Source organism: Opisthocomus hoazin, chromosome W (genome assembly GCF_030867145.1).
Source record: "Opisthocomus hoazin isolate bOpiHoa1 chromosome W, bOpiHoa1.hap1, whole genome shotgun sequence".
Taxonomy (NCBI): domain Eukaryota; kingdom Metazoa; phylum Chordata; class Aves; order Opisthocomiformes; family Opisthocomidae; genus Opisthocomus; species Opisthocomus hoazin.
The window spans coordinates 48969535-48994327 of record NC_134453.1 but is presented as its reverse complement, the minus strand read 5'-3'; the positions used below and the strand labels follow the sequence as shown (position 1 = coordinate 48994327).

At 36.8% G+C, this 24793-nt stretch overlaps 1 protein-coding gene across 1 annotated transcript in view; it reads left to right on the top strand.

Annotated features, from left to right (window-relative positions):
• Positions 1-23808, top strand: part of LOC142365582 (transportin-1-like) — a 158754-nt gene extending 134946 nt beyond the window's left edge. Inside the window, exons 11-26 of the mRNA XM_075446480.1 lie at positions 165-225; positions 895-1063; positions 3179-3331; positions 4472-4697; positions 5653-5824; positions 8002-8088; positions 9246-9353; positions 9592-9750; positions 9846-9933; positions 11010-11108; positions 11325-11420; positions 14234-14309; positions 15083-15182; positions 16649-16723; positions 20383-20525; positions 22234-23808. Coding sequence (XP_075302595.1) covers positions 165-225; positions 895-1063; positions 3179-3331; positions 4472-4697; positions 5653-5824; positions 8002-8088; positions 9246-9353; positions 9592-9750; positions 9846-9933; positions 11010-11108; positions 11325-11420; positions 14234-14309; positions 15083-15182; positions 16649-16723; positions 20383-20490 — 1777 coding nt within the window. The 3' untranslated portion in view covers positions 20491-20525; positions 22234-23808. The remainder of the gene's footprint in view (positions 1-164; positions 226-894; positions 1064-3178; positions 3332-4471; positions 4698-5652; positions 5825-8001; positions 8089-9245; positions 9354-9591; positions 9751-9845; positions 9934-11009; positions 11109-11324; positions 11421-14233; positions 14310-15082; positions 15183-16648; positions 16724-20382; positions 20526-22233) is intronic.
• The last annotated feature ends 985 nt before the right edge of the window (positions 23809-24793 follow it).

Here is a 24793-nt window from a genome sequence, read left to right as displayed (position 1 = left end):
GACTTTCCCCTTGGGAACCCGTGCTGGCTATGATGTTGTCTCTCTAGTGTTTTTCAGTAGCTCCCAGAATGACCTCCATAATTTTACCAGGCACTGAAGTGAGACTGACAGGCTGGTAATTACCAGGGTCTTCCTTCTTGACACGTATCAATATTTCTTTGTAGACTGATACCTGTGCTGGTAAATGGTATGAAATATTCAGAGATTGATATTATTCTGTTGAAGGTAAGCATTGATTTCTTCTATACTCAGTAAGAATAGCTGGTTAGCTTCTGACTTGTAAATCAGAATGATTGAGCTGGTAGGCCAGATCTGATCTGCCATCTGTTCAATGGGGATTTAGCTTTCTGGGGCAAGGTGTGCTGTTCCAAAAACTAAATGCAACTGCTGCCATGTTTGTTGGAAAAGTCTGTGGGCTTTCCTGCTTTGTCCCTGTCCCATCCCACCCAGTTTTGACATAGCTGGGATACTTTTACCCATGAATTACTGCAGCAAAGCAGCCTAAAAAACTGATGAGAATTAATTTTAATGCTCTTCTAGCTTTAACTACACAGCTTTTTCCATCACAACATTTTAGAATGTGTCCATGTACTAGAATTTCTCTCTCTCTTCTTCCTTCTAATTCCTTCCCATCAAGAGTAATTTCTTAACAAGAAGGATACTTTGTGCTTTTGTGTGAGCTTGCCTCTCTTGCTTCTGTTTTCCTGTCATTTTTCTGGTAAATACTGTAGCAGAATGCAGGAACAATGTCATTTTTAGTTAGCTGGGCAGCACAAGTGGGATGTGAATCTTTCATATGCTTATAAAATCTTGAACTAAAATTTACACTAAATTCTTAACTTCCTTGAGCAATGTAGTTGCACTAGTTTATCTGATAAAACATTTTGATGACAGGGGGATGTTGAAGAAGATGAAACTATTCCAGATAGTGAACAGGACATAAGACCTCGTTTTCATCGTTCACGGACAGTAGCTCAGCAACATGAAGAAGATGGTATTGAAGATGATGAAGATGATGACGATGATCTTGATGATGATGATACTATTTCTGACTGGAATTTAAGTATGTCAAAGTAATGTGTAAAATGTTTTAAAATATAGCTACTTGCGTAATACAAGAACCACAGTAAAAAGAAGAATTTCTTTATAGGAATACTGAAGCTTTGCTTTTGAATAGAAAAAGAACTATCTGCTGATATAGTTGGTGGTTGGAGCAGAGGGGGAGTCTTTCAAGTAACATTTTGGTTATGTAACTGTATTGACAAAAGCTAGCCATCTGTAAGCTTATTTCAAATACGGCTGATAGAGCTGCAAACTGGATGCAAGTCAACAAAAGCTCTGGATTTTGAATTTTAATTCTACAAGATAATACAAATTATGGATCACCTGTTTATTTTTACTTTATAAAAAAAATGTCTTACACATTGTTCTTAGCTTGAGGAAGCTTAATAATGCTGTCTTTTACTTCAGTCTTCCCTCTAAATCTGGTTTGTGTGTTTGGTTTTTTTTTTTCCCCTCCATTTGAACATGCTACTATCGACAGCCATTACCAGTAGTTCAGATGTAGTACAGATGAATGTACCTTGAAGCTTATGGATCAAACAACTTTGAGACGTATCTAAACTTGTAGTAGTAGTATTTTAGAAGAAAATAAGCACAAATATGCTTGCTTTTGTAAAGTATCTTTTTTATAGTTTTAAATTTATAATGCTGTTCTTGTAGTCGTTGTTGTGTGTAGAGATTGCAGAATTAAATACATATTTTCTGAAAAACATAGCTGAAATGACAGAGGGTGCCCTGTGGTCCAGAGTTTTGGTTAAGATGATGAGGAAGCTAAAGCTGACTAGGAAAGAGAAAGAACAGAACAGTTAAGAAATCTGTTTTGATGTATATGATCTGGACTTGAGAATTTGGATTATCTGAAATTCAGAATTGTGTCCCCTTTTTCTTATCCAGTGTTCTATATTTGACTTCCAATTTGAACAGAGAGGAAACATCAGCACAGCCTAACAATTAGCAGCATTGCTTACTAATGAGACCTGGTAACTAAATATGTGAGCCCACTTTTTTTTCCTCTAGTAGAAAGCTGAAACAGTCTTAGCTGAAAGTAGCAGGTGCTGGTCTTGCGGAGTCTGTACTGTTTATTATTGCTTTGCAGTGGAGATCTGTTCTGAGTTGAGGGCTCATGTTTTGTTTTATTCAAATCTGTTGGACATCATCTAGGAGCAGAGCAGAAAAATTGTGTATTTATTAACTATTCTAGTAGTTGCTACCTCCCAGCTGAAAACTTATCTGTGTCCTGTTTGGGCCCACTAGCAGTTTAGGTCCAGTTTAGGATTTTTGCATGTTACATTTGCTATGTGTATTTTGCCTGATTACCTGTCTTGTATATACTTTTGTTCCAGTTGGATCATTTCTGACAGATTAAGAAGGAACTGAGATCATAATAAGGCAAAATTCTGTAATACAAGCATTCTTTATAAATCCATTTTAGCATTATTTTTCTAGACATGATGGCACCACAGCAGAAAACCAGAGTAAGGATTTCTGAACCATGTTTTGAAGTTGTTCTTTTATGAGCTTTTGTTTGCTAAAAATATGAGATAAAAAATTTCAAATAAATTTCGAGCTGATGTTCTTTGTATTGGTGCATCACAGAATTAGGAGTAAGATATAAAAGCTCAGAGCAGAGGACAGCGAATTTCTTTCAGTCTCTAGAGATTGATGATTTTGCCTTTTTTTTGCTTTGAGACATAGATCATGTTTGAACATTTTCTTTTTAATAAATTGCTAATATTTTTAGTTTATTTCTCCTTTCTCCTTAGTTTCTCCATTATGTTACATTCATGTCACAGACCTTCCCTCTTATGTAGTGTTACACCATCCTGAAATTATGTAGTGTATATAATGTTGCAATATAATGGTGTGGTTCCTGTCAGTGAGCTTTTTAATATCCCCAGTGTATAAGTCCTTTTAGTGGCTATAAAAATGCTGCAAAATTGGCTTTCTAAGAGCTGTGGCTTTGTACCAGAGCACAGTGGAACCCTGTGTATTGTAATGAAATGAAAGTATTTTTTCTCCTAATGTCCTGGCAGCTCAAAGTTAAAATGAGGATTATGCTGTCTAACTACAACTGCTCGTATAATAAGCAGAGATTAACACTGTTAATTCCCCTCAGGGAAATGTTCTGCTGCTGCTCTAGATGTCCTGGCTAATGTATTTCGTGATGAACTTCTGCCACACATCTTGCCTCTTTTGAAGGAATTGCTCTTCCACCCCGAATGGGTAGTTAAAGAATCTGGTATCCTTGTTCTTGGAGCAATTGCTGAAGGTAAGGCAACAGTCCATGTCATGTTGCTGAAGTTTTGATAGGTTCTAAAGCAGCTCTGTGATTCTTTCTAGGTGAATTTACTTGTGCAAATAAGTATAAGTCCTTAGCTGATTTGGTTTTAGTGATTAATTTCTACATCTACTAGTTGGTGACTGCAGTTATTTAATTTTTCATTTTCAAATCTATGCATGTTTCAGAGGCTAAATAACTTAGATAATTTCTTTTATTTCTCTCTTTCTTAACTCTGCAACATATATTTACTGGTCTCTTATGAAGTACTACCTTGATTTGATACAAGAAGAATATTTAATAAATTTGAGCCTTGCATTTCATTCAGTGCTTTCAGAAATGGAGAAGACCAGTCCTGTGACTTCAGTGCCCTGAGCTGCTTTTTGTGGATGGTTCTCCAATTTAAATGTGATAACTTCCATTTCTTTGTATTTACTCACAGGCTTGGCTTTTTGCCTGTGTTTCCAGCATCTCTGTCCCTTTTACAAACTGAAGGAATATGTTTGGGTCCATGCCTGGATTATCTATCTTTTCCTACGGTGCCTAGTGAACATGCTTTTTCTATGTTGCTAGAAAATTTTTTTGTTGGTTTTGATTTCAAGTCAAGCAAGGTAAAAGTTAGTACTTCTGGCAAATCTCAGTGTATTACTGTCTTTGCTGACTTGAAGTGTGTAGCTTTTATTGTGTGAGGAGAAAACAAGAAGAAAATTAAATTTCTTAATGAATCCTTTTTAATGATACAATGATTTGTTATCAAGGCCTAATTGTTCTCTACTTGTTGTCTTGGTCACTCTGAGTAGACTGGCGTAAGACTTCCAAGCTTTATAAACTAATTTTATTTGGATGTTATTGCTATACTCCATTTAATAAAGCAAAATTTCTGAGGATTGGCGAAGCACTGAAGTAGAAATATAGTTGAAATGAATGTAAATTTGACTGGGGATTTTAATTATTGTTTATGGTGAGGTTTCTTTTTAGGACTTAATATAAATTAGGTAGACTTGCATTGTATGTTGTTAAAATGTATTGCTACATGATAGAGGATGAAAATATGTCCTTTCTAGGAAATAAAAAAAAAATCTGTTACATTTCCTAATTCTCATACTGTAATAGCTATATTTTTCATTCTAGGCTGCATGCAGGGTATGATTCCATATCTTCCTGAGCTGATCCCTCACCTTATTCAGTGCCTCTCTAACAAAAAGGCTCTTGTGCGCTCCATTACATGCTGGACTCTTAGTCGCTATGCACACTGGGTAGTTAGTCAACCCCCAGACACATACTTGAAGCCATTAATGACTGAGTTGCTAAAGCGTATTCTGGATAGCAACAAGAGAGTACAAGAAGCTGCCTGCAGGTGAGCCAAAGCTTAAACAAAAAGCGCTATCCATGACACTGCTTTTTCATGGGAAACTATTTTAATGCCTTTATCAATGAATGCATGACTCCATTTCTAGCTCTTAATGTACTTTTTTTCCTTTTAAATTGGAGTAGGTTCAGCTTCTTCTGTAGTAGTCACAAATTACTCCAAGTTGTAATAAAATGAAAGCAAATAGTTTGTATTTCTCTTGTCCAGTTTGTTTTCAGAGTATATGAATCACCAAACTAAACAATCTATTGCAGTAAAAGAAATTATCTGTATGTGACACCTGTTTATTTTCAATATTTGAAGTTACATTGGTCAGAAATCTGGCTTTTATATGCCTATGAACAAGGTCAATACTGATGACAAAGAAAAACTATCCTATCATTGCATTAGTGATATTTATATTTAGCTCAGGATTACCAAAACATTTAGGTTGCAGTTATTTCAAGGGATATTCCCTTTCTCTTGAAAGGAGATCCTTGAAGGCAAAATTCACTTCTCCCCCTTGTCTACCGATATTAAAAAAAAAAAAAAAATTAATGGACACACCATTCATGGAATGGGTACACCTCTTGTGCAGGAAGCTCAGCAAATAAAGCTTTTATGTGCCAGTTTGTGTGGGGCAGGAGTGTACACAGCACACTACCAAGAAAGATTCTTCATAAAGCAGAACTAGATCTGTAACATGTATACATAACAGGTTTTACAGGAATATTTTTAAATTTTGCTCATCACAATGTAAGAGCTGAATCTTTGTGTTCAAACAAAATAGATTGAGTTTGTCTCAATAATACCATTTTGGAAACATATTTTGGATGAATTTGAGGACTAAATACAGTTCTGTGTTTAAACAGAAATGGGTAGCGTGGGGCGTTTTAGGGTGGTATTGTTTTGTTTTTTCGAAGATACTGACTGACCTGTTCGGGGTGGGTTTTTTGTCATTCAGTGCCTTTGCTACTCTAGAAGAGGAGGCTTGTACAGAGCTTGTTCCTTATCTTGCGTATATACTTGACACTTTGGTCTTCGCATTTAGTAAATACCAGCATAAAAACCTGCTCATTCTTTATGATGCTATAGGAACTCTAGCAGATTCTGTAGGACATCATCTAAATAAACCAGTGAGTATACCTTATGTTCTGTAGAAGCACTTGTCTTTCCCCATTTTGAATAAACAATTGTGTGTGTGGTAACTTGTGAAATGTGCTTCTCATTATCGTGACTTTTTTTCCTCGTTCTCAGAATTTTTCAGCTCAGAGGAGATACATATATCAATATAGATATGAAATGGGACTTGGTGGAATGTGTGCGCTAATTTCTAATGATTGATTTTTTTTTTTTTTTTTTTTTTTTTTTGTAACCACTTTCAGTATAACTAAGCTGCTCTGTGTGTCTTTCCAATGTATTGGAGCACATCATCGTTATAAATTGCTTTATCAGAGAGTGGGACAGATGTGCATTTTATATATAAAAACACAGAATCCTTTGGAAAAACCACAGATAACACACAGGCAAATATAGTGGGGTTTTTATAGTGTACGTATGTTCATTAATAGGATATGCATACATGTCACGTGCATCTTATGATGGCTGTTGAAATTTGCTTTATTTCTCTATAGTGCTTCACATGACATAGGCACACTAGAATAAAACAATTTGGGTTATTGCCATGGCATTTTACTTGACATCCAAGATTCCACACCATCAAAGGAATCATAGAATCATAGGTTGGAAAAGACCTCTAAGATCATCAAGTCCAACCATCCACCCAACACCACCATGCCTACTAAACCATATCCCAAAGTGCCACATCAAGAGTCACATGGTGACTCCACCACCTCCCTGGGCAGCCTATTCCAATGCCTGACCACTCTTTCAGTGAAGAATTTTTCCTAATTTTGTTTTTTTCCTAATATCCAATCTAAACTTCCCCTGACGCAACTTGAGGCCATTGCCTCTCGTCCTATCGCTAGTTACTTGGGAGGAGACCAACATGGACATCTTTTCCAATCTGTCTCTGGCCCTGGCCAGCTTGAAATTTGGCAGCACCAGGAGGAAGCTAAATGGGAGCTCCTGGTGATGGTGGAACTTTCTTCAGTCATTTAGAATATTGTATCTTTGGACATAGCATTAGCTGGCAGCATCTGTTGGCTCTTTGGATACTTTCTGGGAGCAACAGTACTACAGGGATGCCTTGCTTAATGTCCTTGTGATTGTGACAGCAGTGGCAGGGAAGATGCAACATCTTTATACAGAATTGGTAAGTGTGCCCTTCTGGAGGGACAGAAAAATACTTTGTTCATGGATGGGTAGTTGCTTGAGGAAGAGATCTCAGGAATTTAGGGAGTTAAGGTTGTAGCATCAATGCAATGGGAGATGGTTGAGAAAAGCAGGTGGCAGACGCACAGCCAGATTACATTGCTGGTAAAACCATTTTCTGTAGGCCCTGAGGCAATCCTATAGATTTGTAACAACCCAAGCAGCTATTAAAAGTTGCTAGACTGAAGCCAAACCTGGAGGAAAAGATTCGTTCTGCAAAGGTACTTATATGCCTCAGCAAAAAATCTTAAGACATAAATTGTAAATACTAATGTTAAACTACTTCTACATATTACAACAGTGATTGAATTACAGTGTATATATATATATATATATATATGAGTCCTGCATCCAGCTCTGGAGCCCTCAGCACAGGGCAGAGCTGGAGCTGCTGGAGCAGGGCCAGAGGAGGCCCCAGCAATGATCTGAGGGCTGGAACCCCTCTGCTGTGAGGAAAGGCTGGGAGAGCTGGGGCTGCTCAGCCTGGGGAAGAGAAGGCTGCAGGGAGACCTTAGAGCAGCCTTCCATTACCTGAAGGGGCCTACAAGAAAGCTGGAGAGGGGCTTTTTACAAGGGCATGGAGTGATAGGACAAGGGGTAATGGCTTCAAGCTCAAAGAGGGGAGATTTAGATTAGATCTAAGGAAGAAATTTTTTATAGTGAGGTTGGAGAGGCCCTGGCCCAGGCTGCCCAGAGGAGCTGTGGCTGCCCCCTCCCTGGCAGGGCTCAAGGCCAGGTTGGACGGGGCTGGGAGCACCCTGGGCTGGTGGAAGGGGTCCCTGCCCACGGCAGGGGGGTTGGGACTGGATGGTCTGTAAGGTCCCTGCCAACCCAAACCAGTCTGTGATTCTATGATATCAATTTTCTTTTGCAGAAAAAGTAGAATATATCAATTCTTAATATATCATTTTTCTAGCTTTGAAATAAACTAGTATGCAGTGAAGCATTTCAGTAGTTGATGCATTTTCATCCTAAACAGGAATATATTCAGATGTTAATGCCTCCATTAATCCAGAAGTGGAACATGTTGAAGGATGAAGATAAAGATCTCTTCCCTTTATTAGAGGTAAATGTTAAAATTTGAATATCTTTTATCAACTTCTTTGAGAAATTACCACCTTTACTGAAGATGCTTAGGATGATTAGGAAGTGTGACTATAAAAGCTGACAGTGTTAGGTATTTTCCATTATGGAGAAAATATTATGACTGTATGTCCTGGGTTCGGCCAGGACAGGGTTAATTTTCACCGGACTCCAGGGAGGGGACACAGCCGGGCAGGCTGACCCCACCTGGCCAAACAGAGCAGGCTATTCCATACCATGTGCCGTCATGCTGGGTTCGGGGGGGGGGGGGGAGCTGGGCGGCAAGGGCAGCTCCGTGGGTTCTGCAGTTTGTGTTGTGTTTTCCCCTTATCTGTATCGTTGTTGTTACTGTTCCCTTTGTTTGCTGTTCTGTTAAACTGCCCTTATCCCAACCCACCAGTTTTTGCCTTTTTTTTTTTTCCATTCTCCTCCGCACCCCGGCAGGGGGAGGGGCAGCAGAGTGGCCGCGTGGCCCTTTTGTTGCCGGCCATGGCCAAACTGCAACACTGTAGTGAGAAAATCTTGTGACTGAGGAAATGTCGTTAGGTTTAGCAGAAATCTTTTAGATTTTTTTTTCCTGCAATTCTTGAGTGTTGTCTTTGGGATTTGTTTTTTTAAAAAATTGTTTCATCCCCCTGTTGTTTTTTTCTCTCTGTCCTTGCTCTCCCTTCATCCCTCTATTAAAACTATTATCAGACAGGCTGAAGGTATGAACCAGACCATGTAGTCTGTTCTGTGTACTTTCCAAGTGTGAAGGAGGAAAGCACTTCTAGAAAAATTAGTTTTGTAACTGTTGGGTGATGTGAGGGATTGTACATGGTCAGGATACTGAAGTTTAGTGTAAGTGCTAGCTGAATTATAGTAACTGCCTTCATATGAACTTTCTTGGCCACCTCTAAGATGCTGCTTCTGAGAAATTTTCTCAACTGACATTGGTACGAGAGAGTAACAATTAGCTGATAGTTGCCTTGGCTCAGCTAATCAGTACTGCCTTTCAAGGTTGTTTTTACTTTATCAGTTATTTGTGGGTATACTTAAAATGCTTTTAATTTACCTCTCACAAGTAAAAGGTACTTTGGGGAGGTGAGGAAAATTACTCTGTGTGTCTCCCGCTTTATTTATTTATTTATTTAATTCCAGTGCCTGTCATCAGTTGCTACTGCCTTGCAATCTGGCTTTCTTCCATACTGTGAACCTGTGTACCAGCGTTGTGTAAATCTGGTGCAGAAGACTCTTGCACAGGCCATGGTATTTTTCTATTGCTATTCCAATGTTATCAGAATATGTCCTTAAACCAATGTATTAACTATGTAATGTTATGGGTTTGCAGGAAGATCTGTAGTATTAACCATTGAATATTTAAATGAAGCTGCAGTTGTGAAACTAATTTCTTGTTTGTTTGTTTTGTTTTTACTTTTATGCATACCCCCGACTCATTTTGAATACTACAGTACTCATTTTGAAAATGTGTACTTATTTGTTGCAGTTGCATAATGCTCAGCCAGACCAATATGAGGCTCCAGATAAAGATTTCATGATTGTGGCTCTTGATTTACTCAGTGGTTTAGCTGAAGGACTTGGAGGGAACATTGAACAGCTGGTGGCTCACAGCAATATCCTGACACTAATGTACCAATGCATGCAGGTGAGATGAGTAACCTGTTTAATCCAAGGATTTTCTTTCTTAAGACAATCAGAAACACTTCTAGAATTGTCAGGTTTTTTTCTTTCTCTCTTTAGGATAAAATGCCTGAGGTACGGCAGAGCTCTTTTGCATTGTTAGGTGATCTGACAAAGGCGTGTTTTCAGCATGTTAAGCCTTGCATCGGTATGTTTCTTTTACATATTAAATAATTAACATGTTTTACAAACTGATAAGAGGCTGGTTTAGCCATTGTTAAGTTTGCTTTTCTGTAGCTTGCCTTGTCATGGTGTTGTAAGTTTTCATTTTCCTTTACCAGCAAGGGTCTGGAGTCTTTTCTCCTTTGAACTGTGTGTTTAAGACATGTTGTTCTTTTTGTAGACAGTGCAAAAGTTCATTTTGCTGCTTGATTTTTATAATGTAACATACTTCCTGTTGTGCTGGAATACAGCGAAACAGATGTACTTAGACTTCAATTAGAACAGTTGCTTTCTTTGATAAATTCTTGAATTTGTAGCTTTTTTGTTCTCCTGGAATCTATTGGTACATATAATTTATATATATTGAAATTAGAAAACTTGGCTAGAGGGTAGGTTTTGGGGTTTTGTTGTTTTGTTTTTAATTTCAGTAGGGAAGTAACATCAGTTATACGCTTCCAAGATATTCACTGTCTCTTTCCTCAGATACTCAAGATACACTTAACTTGATAAATGAATGCTTGGATAGGCTTGGAATTTAAAATTTATTTGGCAGATGTTATAATCTATCTTTGTAACTAATATTTTATTAAAATTTAATCAAGGCTGTGATTTACCTTATAGGCTTCATTGTTGTTGGCTGTTGTTTGGGGGGGGGGGTTGGTGTTTTTTTTATTTTGTTGGTTTTGGGGGGGGTGTTTTGGTTTGGTTTTTTAGCGCAGCTGAATACATAGCTATCCAGGTGTGCTTTTTGTTCCCCCACCCCTCGGAAGGGGAGAAAAAAGGTTTCTAGAGTTACATGAAGGTAAAGCCTATTAGAAATGTTTTTAAATGATAGTTTAAAAAAAAGATTTGCATTGATCTGCTAGGGTTGTAAAATCCAGGTTAATCTGATATATAGCAGAAATACAGCTCTTGTTAGTTCAGGTGTAATGCTTTACAAGAATTTAAATATGCTTACAGAATTTTTTTAAAACTTCCCCCCCCCCCCCCCCCATGATCTTACAGTAATGGGACAAGATGGTTGTATTGTGTGATGAGATTTTTAAATGTTGTTCTCTCTAGCTGATTTCATGCCTGTTTTGGGAACCAACCTAAACCCTGAATTCATTTCTGTGTGTAACAATGCCACCTGGGCAATTGGAGAAATCTCCATCCAGATGGGTAAGATTTTTAATTTTTTTTCTTTGATTTTTTGCACATTTAGAATGGTTTGTCTGGGTTGGGGGTTTTTTATTATTTTTGGTGATATTTTCATGCTAAAATTTAAATTAAATTTTATATTCTTGTCCTTGACAGTGAGTTCAATGTACCAGATCTCAATAGATTATGCATATTAATGGTCATTTTCTTCTGAATGTTTCTTTTTGGCTATTTCAGGTATAGAGATGCAGCCTTATATTCCAATGGTGTTGCACCAGCTTGTAGAAATAATTAACAGACCCAACACACCAAAGACATTGTTAGAGAACACAGGTACCCAAAAACTGAAACATTCATGGTTGAAGGGAATTGGAGATTTTTCTTTTTTTTATAATGATTTTTAAAGTTGCATAGAACTTATTTTATTTGGCTTTTATAAGCAAAAACAACTGTTTTGCAGAAGCTCTTACAAGTCTCAGTCTTGCAGTGAAACATCTATCTCATGTCTAGATTACTAAAGTTATTGCTTTCTTACCTTTATAACATTTCATACTTATTTATCATGTATTTAAGTATTCTTCCAATTTTATTTATGTATACAATATGACAAATATATGCAGTAACACTTAAAGACTTAGTGGCTTTACAGTTATTTTAATATATGCATGTCCTTACACATGCACTGTATATGTATGTCTAGTGTTTGAAACAAATGTAATTGGCATATATAATAATTAACTCTTTGTATTTACAAAAAATGCACTTTTTAAAGATTAATTTGTAGTAGTATGCACAAAAATCTAGATCTGTGATGGCAGTTTTACCACAACATAACTGAAATTCTGTATAGCCCTGGTCACTTAATAACAAATTTCTGAAAAGAAGTCTAACAGTGGTATGCACATTTTTATGTTCTGGCCAGCAGCTTTGCCTTCCAAATTGGGAGCTGTCCCCAAATACCTTATTGAATTGGAATTTCTGAGGCTTGTTTCTTTTGCATTTATAGAGGGCATGTTCTGGTATGAAGAGCACCTTCCATACTTCAGCAAAACTTTATTAATAATTTAACAGGTTTCTGGTTTACTATTTTACTAATGGAGAATATTTTGACTTTTTTTCTGTTTGAAAACTGTCTTGCAAGAAAAATGATAGTTTAGTCATTATACTTGACATAATTGAAAATGATGCAAATTCAGTGCTGCAGCTACTCATACTCTGTATGAGATACGTTGGAGAGAGATTTCTTTCAATGCATATTTTTCCTCCAGTATTCTCTACACCCCACCCCCTTGTTTAGTATGGAAGGTAAACTTGAAGGAAAAATTGCCTAGTTGTCTGGCATATTATAGGTACTGCTTTTTGAAAAGATAATTTTGGAGCAAATAGCTACTTGTTATGAAATACACCATGGAATAATATAGCAATATAAATATTTCTTTCCCCCTGCCCCAACCCCCTTCATCTACACTGATGGATGTGTAATACCTGTAACTGAGAAGCATCCAGTACTTAAAAGTTTGCTTCCATCACTGCTAGAGAATTTTTTAAGCATCCCAACACTAACTTTTTTTTTAGTATCTTAATAGTTACTTTAAATGTGGATGCATAAACGCAAATAAATGTTGAGTGTGGTGTACTTATAAGTTTGTTGTGGGATATTGTGCTGCATGCCATTGGTAAGTGCAAGAGTATTACTGTTTTCTGCTTTAGCTTGTTAGCTAATGAGCTATGAAAACACTTCTACGGAAACATATGAGACCACCTTAAGTAAAAGTAGTTGCATAGAAAATGAAGAGTATGTGCCAAAACGTTAAGCTTTTTTTTTTTAACAGAAATTACTGTTCCTTGTACAGACTGTAGCTGTGGGAGCTTACAGATAAACCTTAAAAGTGTATTTTCATTTGAAAATAGCACTTCAAATGCAGTTTTATGAGTTAGATCTGCCGAAAATTTGAGATACTGCATATTGAAATTGAGTAATGTCTGGGCAAAATAGTACATTACCAGTGAGCTGCAGCTTTCATGGAATGAGTAAATTTCAAACTGCTAGTATATCCTACACTAAACTTTTATTGGAGAAAGCATCATCTACTTTATTGCATGCTTCATGAAACTGTTCACAAATTCCTGTTAATTAGTGTTGCATAGTATGTCCCTTGAACATAGGTTTCCTTTCTCTGCTTCATATAAATCTGCTGGATTTTAGTATTATTCGTGTATTTTGCTTCAAGGAATCCTGATACATTATTCCCCACCTTCTCCTTTTTCTAAATATTAATCTTTCGTGAGTTGAGCAAACACCATTAAAACACATTTGCATGATGGTATTTTCTTCTTTCAGTCCCTCATAACAAAGGACCACACTACCTAATCCTCCAAAGAAGCGGTTTTGCTTTTCATGTGTCCTTATGCTTTTGTATCAGAAGTCAGATTTTTATATAACTTTAATGAGGAAGCCTTTTCTGAACAGGAGAAATATTGGGATTAAAGAATTCATTTTCTGCAGTCAGTTGCTGTGAGTTAGCAACTACTTTAAATTCTCTACAAGATTATGAAGAAAGCAAATATTTGGTGCTATTTGAGAAGTGTTTTATCTATTTAGCGTTTATTAGATAGACCACAATATATTCAATGTAAAAGTATAAATGTATTTTTACTAATAGATGGTAGGCCTATTAAAATCTTGAACTCAAAATTTTGAAAAAATAAAATGTTTAAGACTACTTGATACTAAAACTGAAAATGGTTCATTCCTTTCTTTCAAGAGTATCCATAATACTTTTTAATAAAAACTTCTAAGTGTATGGTAGGTAAATTTACTGTAAGAGATTATTCTGAAGAGGGCAGAATGACTGCTTACATCAGAAAGCCTTTGGATTTTAAATTGTGTTTTTTGGTGTTCTCTCATTTTCTTCTTTAATTTTTCTTTTACCCTGGAGAGTATACCATATATGTTGCTGCCTCTTATTTAGGGGGTGGTAATAAACAGCACTGGTGAAATCTTATGTTTACTATCATACACAGATTTTGTTGGCTTCTGTTTCTGAGTTATTTGTTGTTTTTTCTTTATTTTTTCTCCTCCCCCCTCATTTGCTCATGTCTTGGTTGGCGTTTGGTGGTGTATAACCGTGATTGCATTACCTTAGCAATAACAATTGGTCGTCTTGGTTACGTTTGTCCTCAAGAGGTGGCCCCCATGCTACAGCAGTTTATAAGACCCTGGTGTGTATTATTCAATCTTTTTTTTTAATTCATTTTTCTTCACTCTCTCTTTCTTTCTTCTATCTCACTTTTAGATATATTTTCAGTTGGTTACAAAATCTCAGTCCTTAATCATTGCCAATCATGTGACTAATCTTGTCCTATCAGGTTTGTGAGTTTTTAGTAGCACCATCATGTATTCTTTATGTTGTGGCTAATGACTAATCTAATGGGATAAGATTGTCACATGCTTGCGTGTTAAAGCTTGACTATGAAAAAGCATTTTAAAATCCAACAGAATGATAATACAGTGCATGCAAATACTGTAAAATTTAAACTGTACATTACTTAAAATTTAGTCTGAGGCTTGAATTGCTGTAATATGTTTCTAGACTTCTTATGTATAAAATAGCTTGCTTGCTGCTGTAAAAGTTAAATAACTGTTCTGTAAGAGGTATCTGACATAATTCATACTGCAATAGTATTATATGTTTCACTTCTAATAATGATAGTTTCTATAAATATTTCATATACATGTTTTTTTGTATTTAATGGAGTACAGGTCACACTTTCTAACTATATAGTGCAACAGGAAAGCAAGATTCTAGAGATAATGCCTAATGGAAACGCCTAGTAAAGAATGTGCGCAACAAGTATCTTTCTAAGTGTTCAAAATAGTGTTGCAGATTATTTTATCAGTGTGACTTATTCCATCAAATACTATCATCTAGTTCTGACTTGACTGAATGAAGAAGTAATAAATTAGCTATTACTTTTGCTCTCCGACTTACTAGGTGCACCTCTCTGCGAAACATAAGAGACAATGAGGAAAAGGATTCAGCGTTCCGTGGGATATGTACCATGATCTCGGTCAACCCCAGCGGAGTAGTCCAAGTAAGATACATAATTAGATCTTAACTTTTTTTTCTTTACTTGTGAAATTTAGTGAAAGCTGCGTATGGACTATGAAAAAGTTTAGCTTGATGTTGATTCCCTGTAGTACATGCTGTAACTGCTTTTTTAACATCAAGGAGGCCAAAATGTTTATATTTCAAATGATACATATCATGATACTTCAGGATTTCTGCTTCTGTAATTATCACTTATAGAAAGGACAGTATTGTTAAATTCATTTTTTGTCTTTTACGTAAAAAGAATATGTAAATAATGAACTTCAATTAACTGTATTTTGATACTTCTGTCAGTCTTTTTTGTGTTGAGGATATGTATGAAAATACAAGGCAAAAGTTGACATACTAAAACCTATTTTTCAGATGTAATCTAGGCTTTTAAAAAAAGAAACAGAACAAAACCAATAATCACCTCTTCATTCTTAAAACTTGGGTAGGGAAGATTCTGTTCCAACTTTGGATATATTGCTCAAATAGTCAATATGACAAGGAAGATGCTTGTCTTTAAAATAAATGGTACGTCTCAAGAATAGAATATGAATTGCTCTTTAGTCTCCGCAGCTCCAAAGTAAAGCTGTACCAATGTAATATTTTCTAAGAGGAAAATGAATGTTAATTTCCCTCTCCTCTGCCTGGAATTCTTCTCCCTGAAACACAAGAATTGAGCCTCTATTTTGTTTTGATTTTTTTCAGTTAATTTCACTTATCCCTTATTTTGTACTTAGCATTTCCCTCTTCTGCTGACCATTTGTTCTTTCACACAGCTTAAAGGGAGGGAGTAATTAAGGGCTATCTTCATTATCTCAGCTCTACTCCTATGTAGTTGTTATCCTCAGTTCTTATCCAAAACAATGTGCATTATCAACTTAAGACTGATGTTTTAATGGTGTAGTAGGAGGTAATGCATGACAGCAGATGTACTAAATGTAGGGATTTTGGGGTGGCTTTAGTTTTGAACCTGTATGATAAATGTTCTGTGTAGCCCAGAAACAACTTCTGGCTCTGCTTAAAGAAATACAACAGCTTTTTTCCCAACTGGAAAATACATGAGAGTTGGCTGTGTGTGTGGTCTTGAGTTTGTCAATTGTTATTAAGATGATTGGTTCTCAAACTTAGTATGCGTACTGAAAGAATTAGTTAGATAGGTGTGGTGTGTGAGGGGAGGAGGTGTGTGTTTGTTGGTTTTGGTTTTTTTCAAACTGATTTTATTTAATCAAAAACCTGATTAAACAAAGCTATTTCTGCACTCGGCTATTTGTATTTCCATACACTTAAGCATACAATAACTTACCATTATTGTCTGAATTAACTGGAAAATAAAGACATAAAACCAAAAGCAGTTGTGAATTAGAATTGAATACCCTGCATAGTTCATAGAATGAACATCAAGCATTGTTGTCAGACCTAGAAATTGAGGTTTCTAACCTATGTGATTGTTTAATCTTATAGGACTTTATTTTTTTTTGTGATGCTGTTGCATCATGGATTAGCCCAAAAGATGATCTCCGAGACATGTTCTGTAAGGTAATGTTTCTAGTATGACAGTATATCTGAACTGTGGTTGTTTTGGATCCTCTGTTTCTTTCTTGCTTTCTGTTTTCACTATTAGCACTTACTGTATTTGTGGTCATGAAGACTTTCTCACAAAGTCATAAACTTTCAGACAAAACATCATAAAAATCTAAAGTTTTTTATTTGCTTACGTGTTTTCAAGTTATTCCAAAGTTCTTTTTGAGTGTTAAAAAGTTCACTTGAGATCTTATTTGGAAGGATAATAATCCTCAAAGAGCTTTTCATAATGTCCAGCCTACTACGTTTTGACTGCATTTGGAAGAACAGGGGTTTTTATACCACATATAAGACTGGTTTTTTCTGTTTGTTTTTTTTTTCTTTTCTAGAAAATGAGATCTGTGTGAGTCAAGATTTCCCCCCCCCCGATACCTACTTTTTTTTGAGAAATATCTAGAAAATTGCAAATAAAATATCTTCCAGTGGTATCCTTGTCTGTTTATCTTGCTTCAGCTGAAAATAAGTTTTTGAGATTGCTTAACCCTCCTTAGAATCCCTCTTGGATGAACAAGTCTTCAAGAAACTAATGTACAGTGATAGCCAAGAATGCATCCCTAGACAAAGTGTCAATAGAATTTAAACAAAAGGACTGTTTGCATTGTATAAAATAAACAAGAAAAAAACACAAACACCAAGAAAGTAATATGTTGTGTTTTAGTACTAGTGTCTTAGATTAAAAACCAGAACAAAATAAACTTATTTCAACTTCATGAACAGATGCTGTTACTGTTCAGTGGTGTGGCTCCCCTTGTATGTTGTAAAGTGAAATCTCTGGTTTTAGGAAGGATGTATGTCAAAAGTTAATGGTCCTCTTAAAGCTAAAACGGAGCATATTTCTAAGTACATACTTGGATCATGGGTCAGTATTGGCACTTTCTCTTCAAGTAATTCCAAGTGTGCACATCATAATGGAAGCTAGAACTTTTGAATCCCGTCTTGAGGAGCAAAGACAAAAATCTTGCTGTCCTAGTTAGGAGACCAGTTATCTGAGAGGCTTTGAAGGAACATCGGGGTCAGGAAATGCATGGCTGAGTATTCTAGCATCAGCAGAAGGAAACAGCAAATATAAGCTTAAAAGAAAGTCCAGGATGCTGTCTGTGATGACTGTCCAAAGCAGTTTCAGTACATGTTTCTGTCCTGGTCCTTCAGCATTCATTACTTGCTTCAATAAGCTATGCTCCTCTTTCAGATTCTTTCCAGGATATCCATGTGGGATCAATGCATTCAAACTAGACGAAATGTTTCTTGGTCACTTGACGTAAGGACATCCTTGCTTTTTAAAAGTGTATTATTTTGTGCTTTTTGCCATGCAAGAAAGGAGACAAAGCTTTCTTCAAGTGATGGCATGCAAATGTTTTAGATTACTTCCTCATTGGAGTGAGTTTTTATGCTGGCTGAATACATGATTACTGTAGTCCAGTTACATGTTTTTCCAACAATTATTATGCCTTTTAGGAACAATGGAAAAAAACCTTTTTGTAGTCCCATGAGATCTTTCTCTGGCTAGTGGATTGTCCAGTGTTTGTTTTTTGGGGATGAGGTGGGTGGGTTGGTTAGTTGGTTTGTTGTTCTTGGAGCACTAGAGCTGAGAGAGAAAATACCCCTTCCACACAGGTAGATGAGATGCCAGTGTTGAGATCTGATACATACCTGAGAATTATATCACGTTTTATAAAAGCAAGATATCTGAAGACTGTAGCTGAAACTCACTTGCTGAAACTGTACTGGAAGATGATTTTTTAAAAGTGATCCTTTTGTTGTACCTGAACGTTCTTAGATTTTTTTTTTTTTGGTAGTTTCTTGACAGCTGGCTAATCAGACTGACTGTGTTACGAAAGAGAGGGGAATCTGTCTGTGGAAGGTCTCTTTCAGGGAGAAAAGCAGTAAACTAGCTGGTGATACTGTAATACTATTGCTATGTGCTGTTTAAGAACAGCTCTGCTTGAGAAAGTTGTGTTGATGGTGAACTCAGTACCATGAGCTTTAACACTGACATTGCCCTTCTTGTGAGTGTTTTGGTTTGGCATGGATGACTGCCAGGTGCCCCCCAAAGCTGCTCTATCACTCCCCCTCCTCAGCTGGACAGGGGAGAGGAAATATGATGGAAAGGCTCGAGGGTCGAGATAAGGACAGGGAGAGATCACTCACCAGTTACTGTCACAGACAAACCAGACTGAACGTGGGGAGAAAAGGGAGTTTAATTCATCACCAATCAAATCAGAGTAGGATAGTGAGAAATAAATCCAGATATTAAAACACCTTCCCCCCACCACGGGGAGGTCCACCTTGGAGGTCCACGATGGATATCTGCTCCATCGTGGACCTCCAAGGACTGCAGGGGCACAGCCTGCCTCACCATGGTCTTCAGCACGAGCTGTAAGGGAAGACTCTCTGCTCCGGCGTCTCGAGCACCTCCTTCCCCCTTGGTGTCTGCAGAGCTGTTTTTTTCACATCGTCTCAGTCCTCTCTCTTCACTGCCATGTCACCCAGAGTTTTTTTTTCTTCCCCTTCTTCAATATGTTATCCCAGAGGCACTACCACTGTCGCTGATGGGCTCGGCCTTGGCCAGCAGCGGGTCCGTCTTAGAGCCGGCTGGCACTGGCTCTATCAGACATGGGGGAAGCTTCTGGCAGCTTCTCACAGAAGCCACCCCCTTGTAGCCCTCCTGCTACCAAAACCTTGCCATGCAAACCCATAACAGTGAGGATGTTTTTGTGACAGATTGTTCCACAATTCAGTATCCTTGAGTTTAAAAAAGGAAAACAAACCAAAACTTTAGAGACTCTTTGCATTATTTTCTGTTAGGAGAAGCCATTTCATCTGGTTTTGTTCTTTCATATGTTTGCCTATTAACCTGCTGTTTTCAAGCTGTAATTTTAAGACCTTTTTGACACTATCATTCATTTTTCATAGTTTTCAGTTAATTTATTACATTGGAGGTTCCAGACTGAAACCTGTATATTTTTTTTCTTCTTCCTCTTCCCCTCTTATACTGGCTTTTGATTGCTGTGGATCCTTGTTCTTTCAAAACGTAACAGATTTTAATAGCTTCCTTTTTAGTAATGGTTGTCTACAGGTTCCATGGAAGAAACACAGCTTTCACAGGATGCTTTTGTATTTGCTAGAAATTGACAGGCATTCATCTTGTCAAATGCTGGTGGTGGTTCTGGCTCAGCTTTCCTTCCAGAACATATTACATGTTTAAAAAAATAAATGTGAATACAGCGATCTTAACATATAAACTGTGTCAATTGACAAAATGTTTAGCATTCTGAAATGGCCTAACTCTAGGTTATAAGTCACTATAGTCATTAAAAATACATACACACATATGTATATTTATATAGAATAGAATATATATTCATATATTTTATACTAAGTTGTGTGGGTAGTTATATTCTATATGTCACCTTAACTGATTTTTTTTTCTTTTAAGACAGACATTACTAGACTTCCTTTGTTTCTTAGTAACATTTAAATATTAAACCAGGGAATTCAAATGGACAGATGCACAATCCAGCAGTTTGTGGCTTACTGCATATGTTGCTAGTAAATAATGATCATGTATCTGCTGTTTAAAGATTGTCTTGACTTCCCCCCCCCCCCATTTGTAGATTCTTCATGGATTTAAAAATCAAGTTGGGGATGAGAATTGGAGGCGTTTCTCTGACCAGTTTCCCCTTCCCTTAAAAGAGCGCCTTGCAGCTTACTACGGAGTTTAACCTTGTGCAGTATAGCTGCAGTCCCATAATTAGAGGTAAGCACATGAATCTTCCTTACTAAACAGAGCTGTATAACAGACTTCCTCCCTGTTTACGTTATGTGAAACATAATTCATTCACTAGATTAATATAATAACAGATATCTTTCCTGTAAGAAGAAAAAAAAAATATGTTTTTTTTCTGATGATGATGATGCACTGTGTCCAGCTCTGGAGTCCCCAACATAAGAAGGACATGGACCTGTTGGAGTGGGTCCAGAGGAGGGCCACGAAGATGATCAGAGGGCTGGAGCACCTCTCCTACGAGGACAGGCTAAGAGAGTTGGGGCTGTTCAGCCTGAAGAAGAGAAGGCTCTGGGGTGACCTTAGAGCAGCCTTCCAATACCTGAAGGGGGCCTACAGGAAGGATGGAGAGGGGCTTTTCACAAGGGTGTGTAGTGATAGGACAAGGGGGAATGGCTGTAAACTAAAAGAGGGCAGATTTAGATTAGATATTAGGAAGAAATTCTTCCCCATGAGGGTGGTGAAACACTGGCCCAGGTTGCCCAGAGAAGCTGTGGCTGCCCCCTCCCTGGCAGTGTTGAAGGCCAGGTTGGATGGAGCTCTGAGCACCATGGGCTGGTGGAAGATGTCTCTGCTCATGGCAGGGGGGTTGGAACCAGATGATCTTTAAGGTCCCTTCCAACCCAAACCATTCTAGGATTCTATCATAGAATCCTAAATGGTGGTAGCTGTAGCAAAAGCGGTTGTCTGACCTTTTATTTTTACAGAGAGAGAGTGTACCATATGCATAGTAGTGTATCAAGATAAGGTTGGAAGTATAGGTGTAACAAAGTGCCTGTTCAAGTTTAATAAGCAAAATGATGATTAGAATCCTCAAGCCATCATACTGAAGTCACAGGCTGCCTTATGTCTTATGAATTAGTAGATGGCGGATGTGGTCTAAGCAGGAATATTTCTCTAGGATAGGAAAGCAAGTTTGTGAAGAGACTTTAGCCATGAGAAGTCAAATACGTTCCTTACCATGTACTATATGAACTTTTTACTGAATAAAGGATGTTATGCTAATCTATAACTCTACTGACTGTAGAGCTTGATGTTTTGGAGAGGCTGATGTGTTTATTATTGCCATGTTCCACTTTATGCATCAATTCAGAATTGTTACAGTTCTGTCCAGAGAATGATTCAACTTCAGCAAAGAACAGTGATTGTGCATTATAGAATACTTGTATTATTATACCACCTTGCTTTGTATGCTGTTTGTGCACACTGTATAAAGCAAAGTTCCCGCATGTAGTGTGATACTGTGAAGATACTATTATACTACCAAAGAAGAGGGCAAATTAAGTTTATTCATTTAGTCAATACTTGCTCTAGAATTCCATTCTATGATTCTGTGAGTCTTTCTCAATGTCATAACTACCTCATAATCTTGTACTAAAAAGGCAAAAGCTTGTTAGAATATATAGGATTGCTTTTATCTTAAATCTAAGCTTTGCCACAATACTGGAACTGTCAGTGTAGCTTTAAAGTATACAGTGTTGTTTCATGAATAATGATTTATCTGGTATAAATGGGCTCTTTTCTTAGACTTAAAAGGGGAAATCTAGGCATAAACTCATTTTTAAGTTAAAGGTTGGCACCTAGCACTTAAAAAAGGCAAAAAAGCTCTTTGTTTATGTGTTGATCTGTCAGTTAAGGTTCAAGGTAAGATTTAACTATACCTCTATCTTTTCTTTTATAGGTCCTTCAGTCTGGAAGACTATGAGGGAGCCTCTGCACCCAGGGAAAATGTTACCCTTTACTGGGGGGAAGGGTAAACCAGTAGGGAATACAGTACAATCCCAACCCTACTGGGAGGGGTGGGAGGGAGGTGTTGGCGTCACTGTATTAAGTCGATGTTGGGAAATGTTTTAACATCTGGAGCCTTTGTGGGTGGAAATCTGTCTCCTATTACAGCTCTGCACTGGATGTGAAGAAGATAAAAAATGATTCTGTTAACAAAACAGCACATTCTGGACTATTGTGGAACCATATAATTGAACAGTAGGGATACTTAAAGAGGAAAACTATTTTGCGCACAATAAAGGAAACTTAAGAATGGGGGTCACAAACAGTAAAAGACTTTTTTTTTTTTTTTTTGTAAGTAAGGGTTTTCTACATTATTTCATCCTTGATGGGATTTCTAGGTAATTTGCATGTTAATGAATAACTAAACAAATTAAGTTAGAACAGTTAAAATGCAGCTTGTGTCTGTATTAGGAGAAGGTACTTGCAGTGTACAATATAGAAACCCCATCGTAAAATGGTTAATAAAGATTAACTTGGACAAAATGAAGCAACCTGCAAGCTGCTAAATGAGTCACTCCTTTCATTTTTGGGGTAAGGGGAGAAACACTTCAAAGGAAAGGCTGACACCTTAATTTAAAAAAAAAAAAGTAGTGGATATGATTTGGTTATTGTACTTAACTAGATTTAATTTCTAGAGTAAGGCATTATTCTTAATGTGCAGTTTAAGGTTCAGGCATGCATTCTGGCTCAGTGATCAGTAATTTAAATTAGTGGGAAAGTAGCATGCTTGCATCACATAGAGTGAAATTGGTATACATTTATCTATGTTGCGCCAGTCTTGTGTTGCAGTTTACCAATTTAATGTAGCCCTGCATTTAAAATTCCTTTTCTGAGATTCTGTGGATCTTTCTTTTTAAGAATATAGATATAAAGTACTGTAGTTAACAATTAGGCCTTGAAATACCTTTTTAGGATCTGTTAAGATTAACATTGACATTGTATTGTGTAACCTGCACAATGTGGAAAGACAATATAACTGTGCAAAATATTTGCCTCTGTGCTGTCAGTGTGATGTGCTTTCTGCATGGTTATATACTAGTGATTTTTAGCAGAATCTCTAAAAATGAGTTACATATTAAGACCCATTAAAGGCTGCATAAATGTTAGTTGGCACGTAAAGACAATTGTAGAAGTTGATGACGATTGCTATATTTGTGTTTATTCCCACTCAATGTATTAATTTTTATGCTTTCTTTTTGTTCACAGCATGATCTTAGAGATGTTTTTAAGTTAATGGATGTAATGCAGGGTATCTACAATGTATTGGCGCATGTTAGTGGCCCTTTGTGATGTAGTTAAATGCACAAGGGTGCAAGTTTAAAGCTACAGAGTGAAAGTTGGTTTGGATCCTCTTCATTTCATTTGTTTAGCTTTTCTGTTGATGGGTTTTTTTTGTTTTTGAGGGTTTTTTTTTTCTCTCTACTTACATGTATTCCTGTGAATAAATCCTTTTTCAGTTAACCCTTTACTTTTCTTTCCATGTGTATTTTCTTATGTACTGTGAATGTGAAATCCTAACTGGTACACTTGATCTTGTGTTCATCTGAAAGTGGGAAGTCTTTATTAATTTAGATTGCCTGAAGAGTATCCCATGATGATAAAGGAAAATGGAGAGACTTAACTCTGCTGGTCAGAGGTGAAGCCACACCTTTCCATTTTTCAAGTGCTGTATAATTAACCTACAAAACGAAACTAAGCCATAACAGCCTTCTCACAGATTTAGTTTCTCACCTTTGCATTGCAAAATTGGATATTGGATAACAGTTTGGGGTTGGTTTTTTTTGGTGTTTTGTGGTTTGTTTGTGGTTTTCTTGGTTTTTGTTTGTTTGGATTTTTTTGTGGGTGTTTTTTTTTTTTCAAGAACTTGCTGCTCTTTGCATGGTTCTGTTCTTTGTGTGTTAAATGATTCAGCCATTACACTGAAGTTTGAGCTGTATGAGTGTGGACATATAAATGCTGTTTAAAGAGTTTTGGGATTTTCTTAATGCATGATAGCATGCACGTTTTAAATGTGTCCCATTCTTCTCCCCCCCCCCCTTTTTTTTTTTTTGCTTTGCAAATTTGAATGGATTATGCCTAAAGAAGAGTTTGGACATGTATTGTATGAAGTACATTTAGTAATGCTAGTACATAGTATTTATTCAATTTGGTCAAAATTGCATGTGATAACTTGCTTTCAAATTACATTGCTTCGGTAGCAAATACAAATTTTTCTTGACGCTGAAATAAATTAGTAATAGTTTTAGTCGCTAAAAACATTTTAAAACCAAATTCTGGAAGAAGAAGAAAAAAACCTTTAAATTTTAACAAGGTAGGATATTATTTTAGATGCAAACTTGCTTTAATTTTGAGTGTGTTTGAACATTAGGGAAGAGTTTCAGAGAAATGATGTTAAAAAAATTTGTAGAATAGAAAGCCTACCCAAATAATACTGTAGCATTACAGCTAGAATC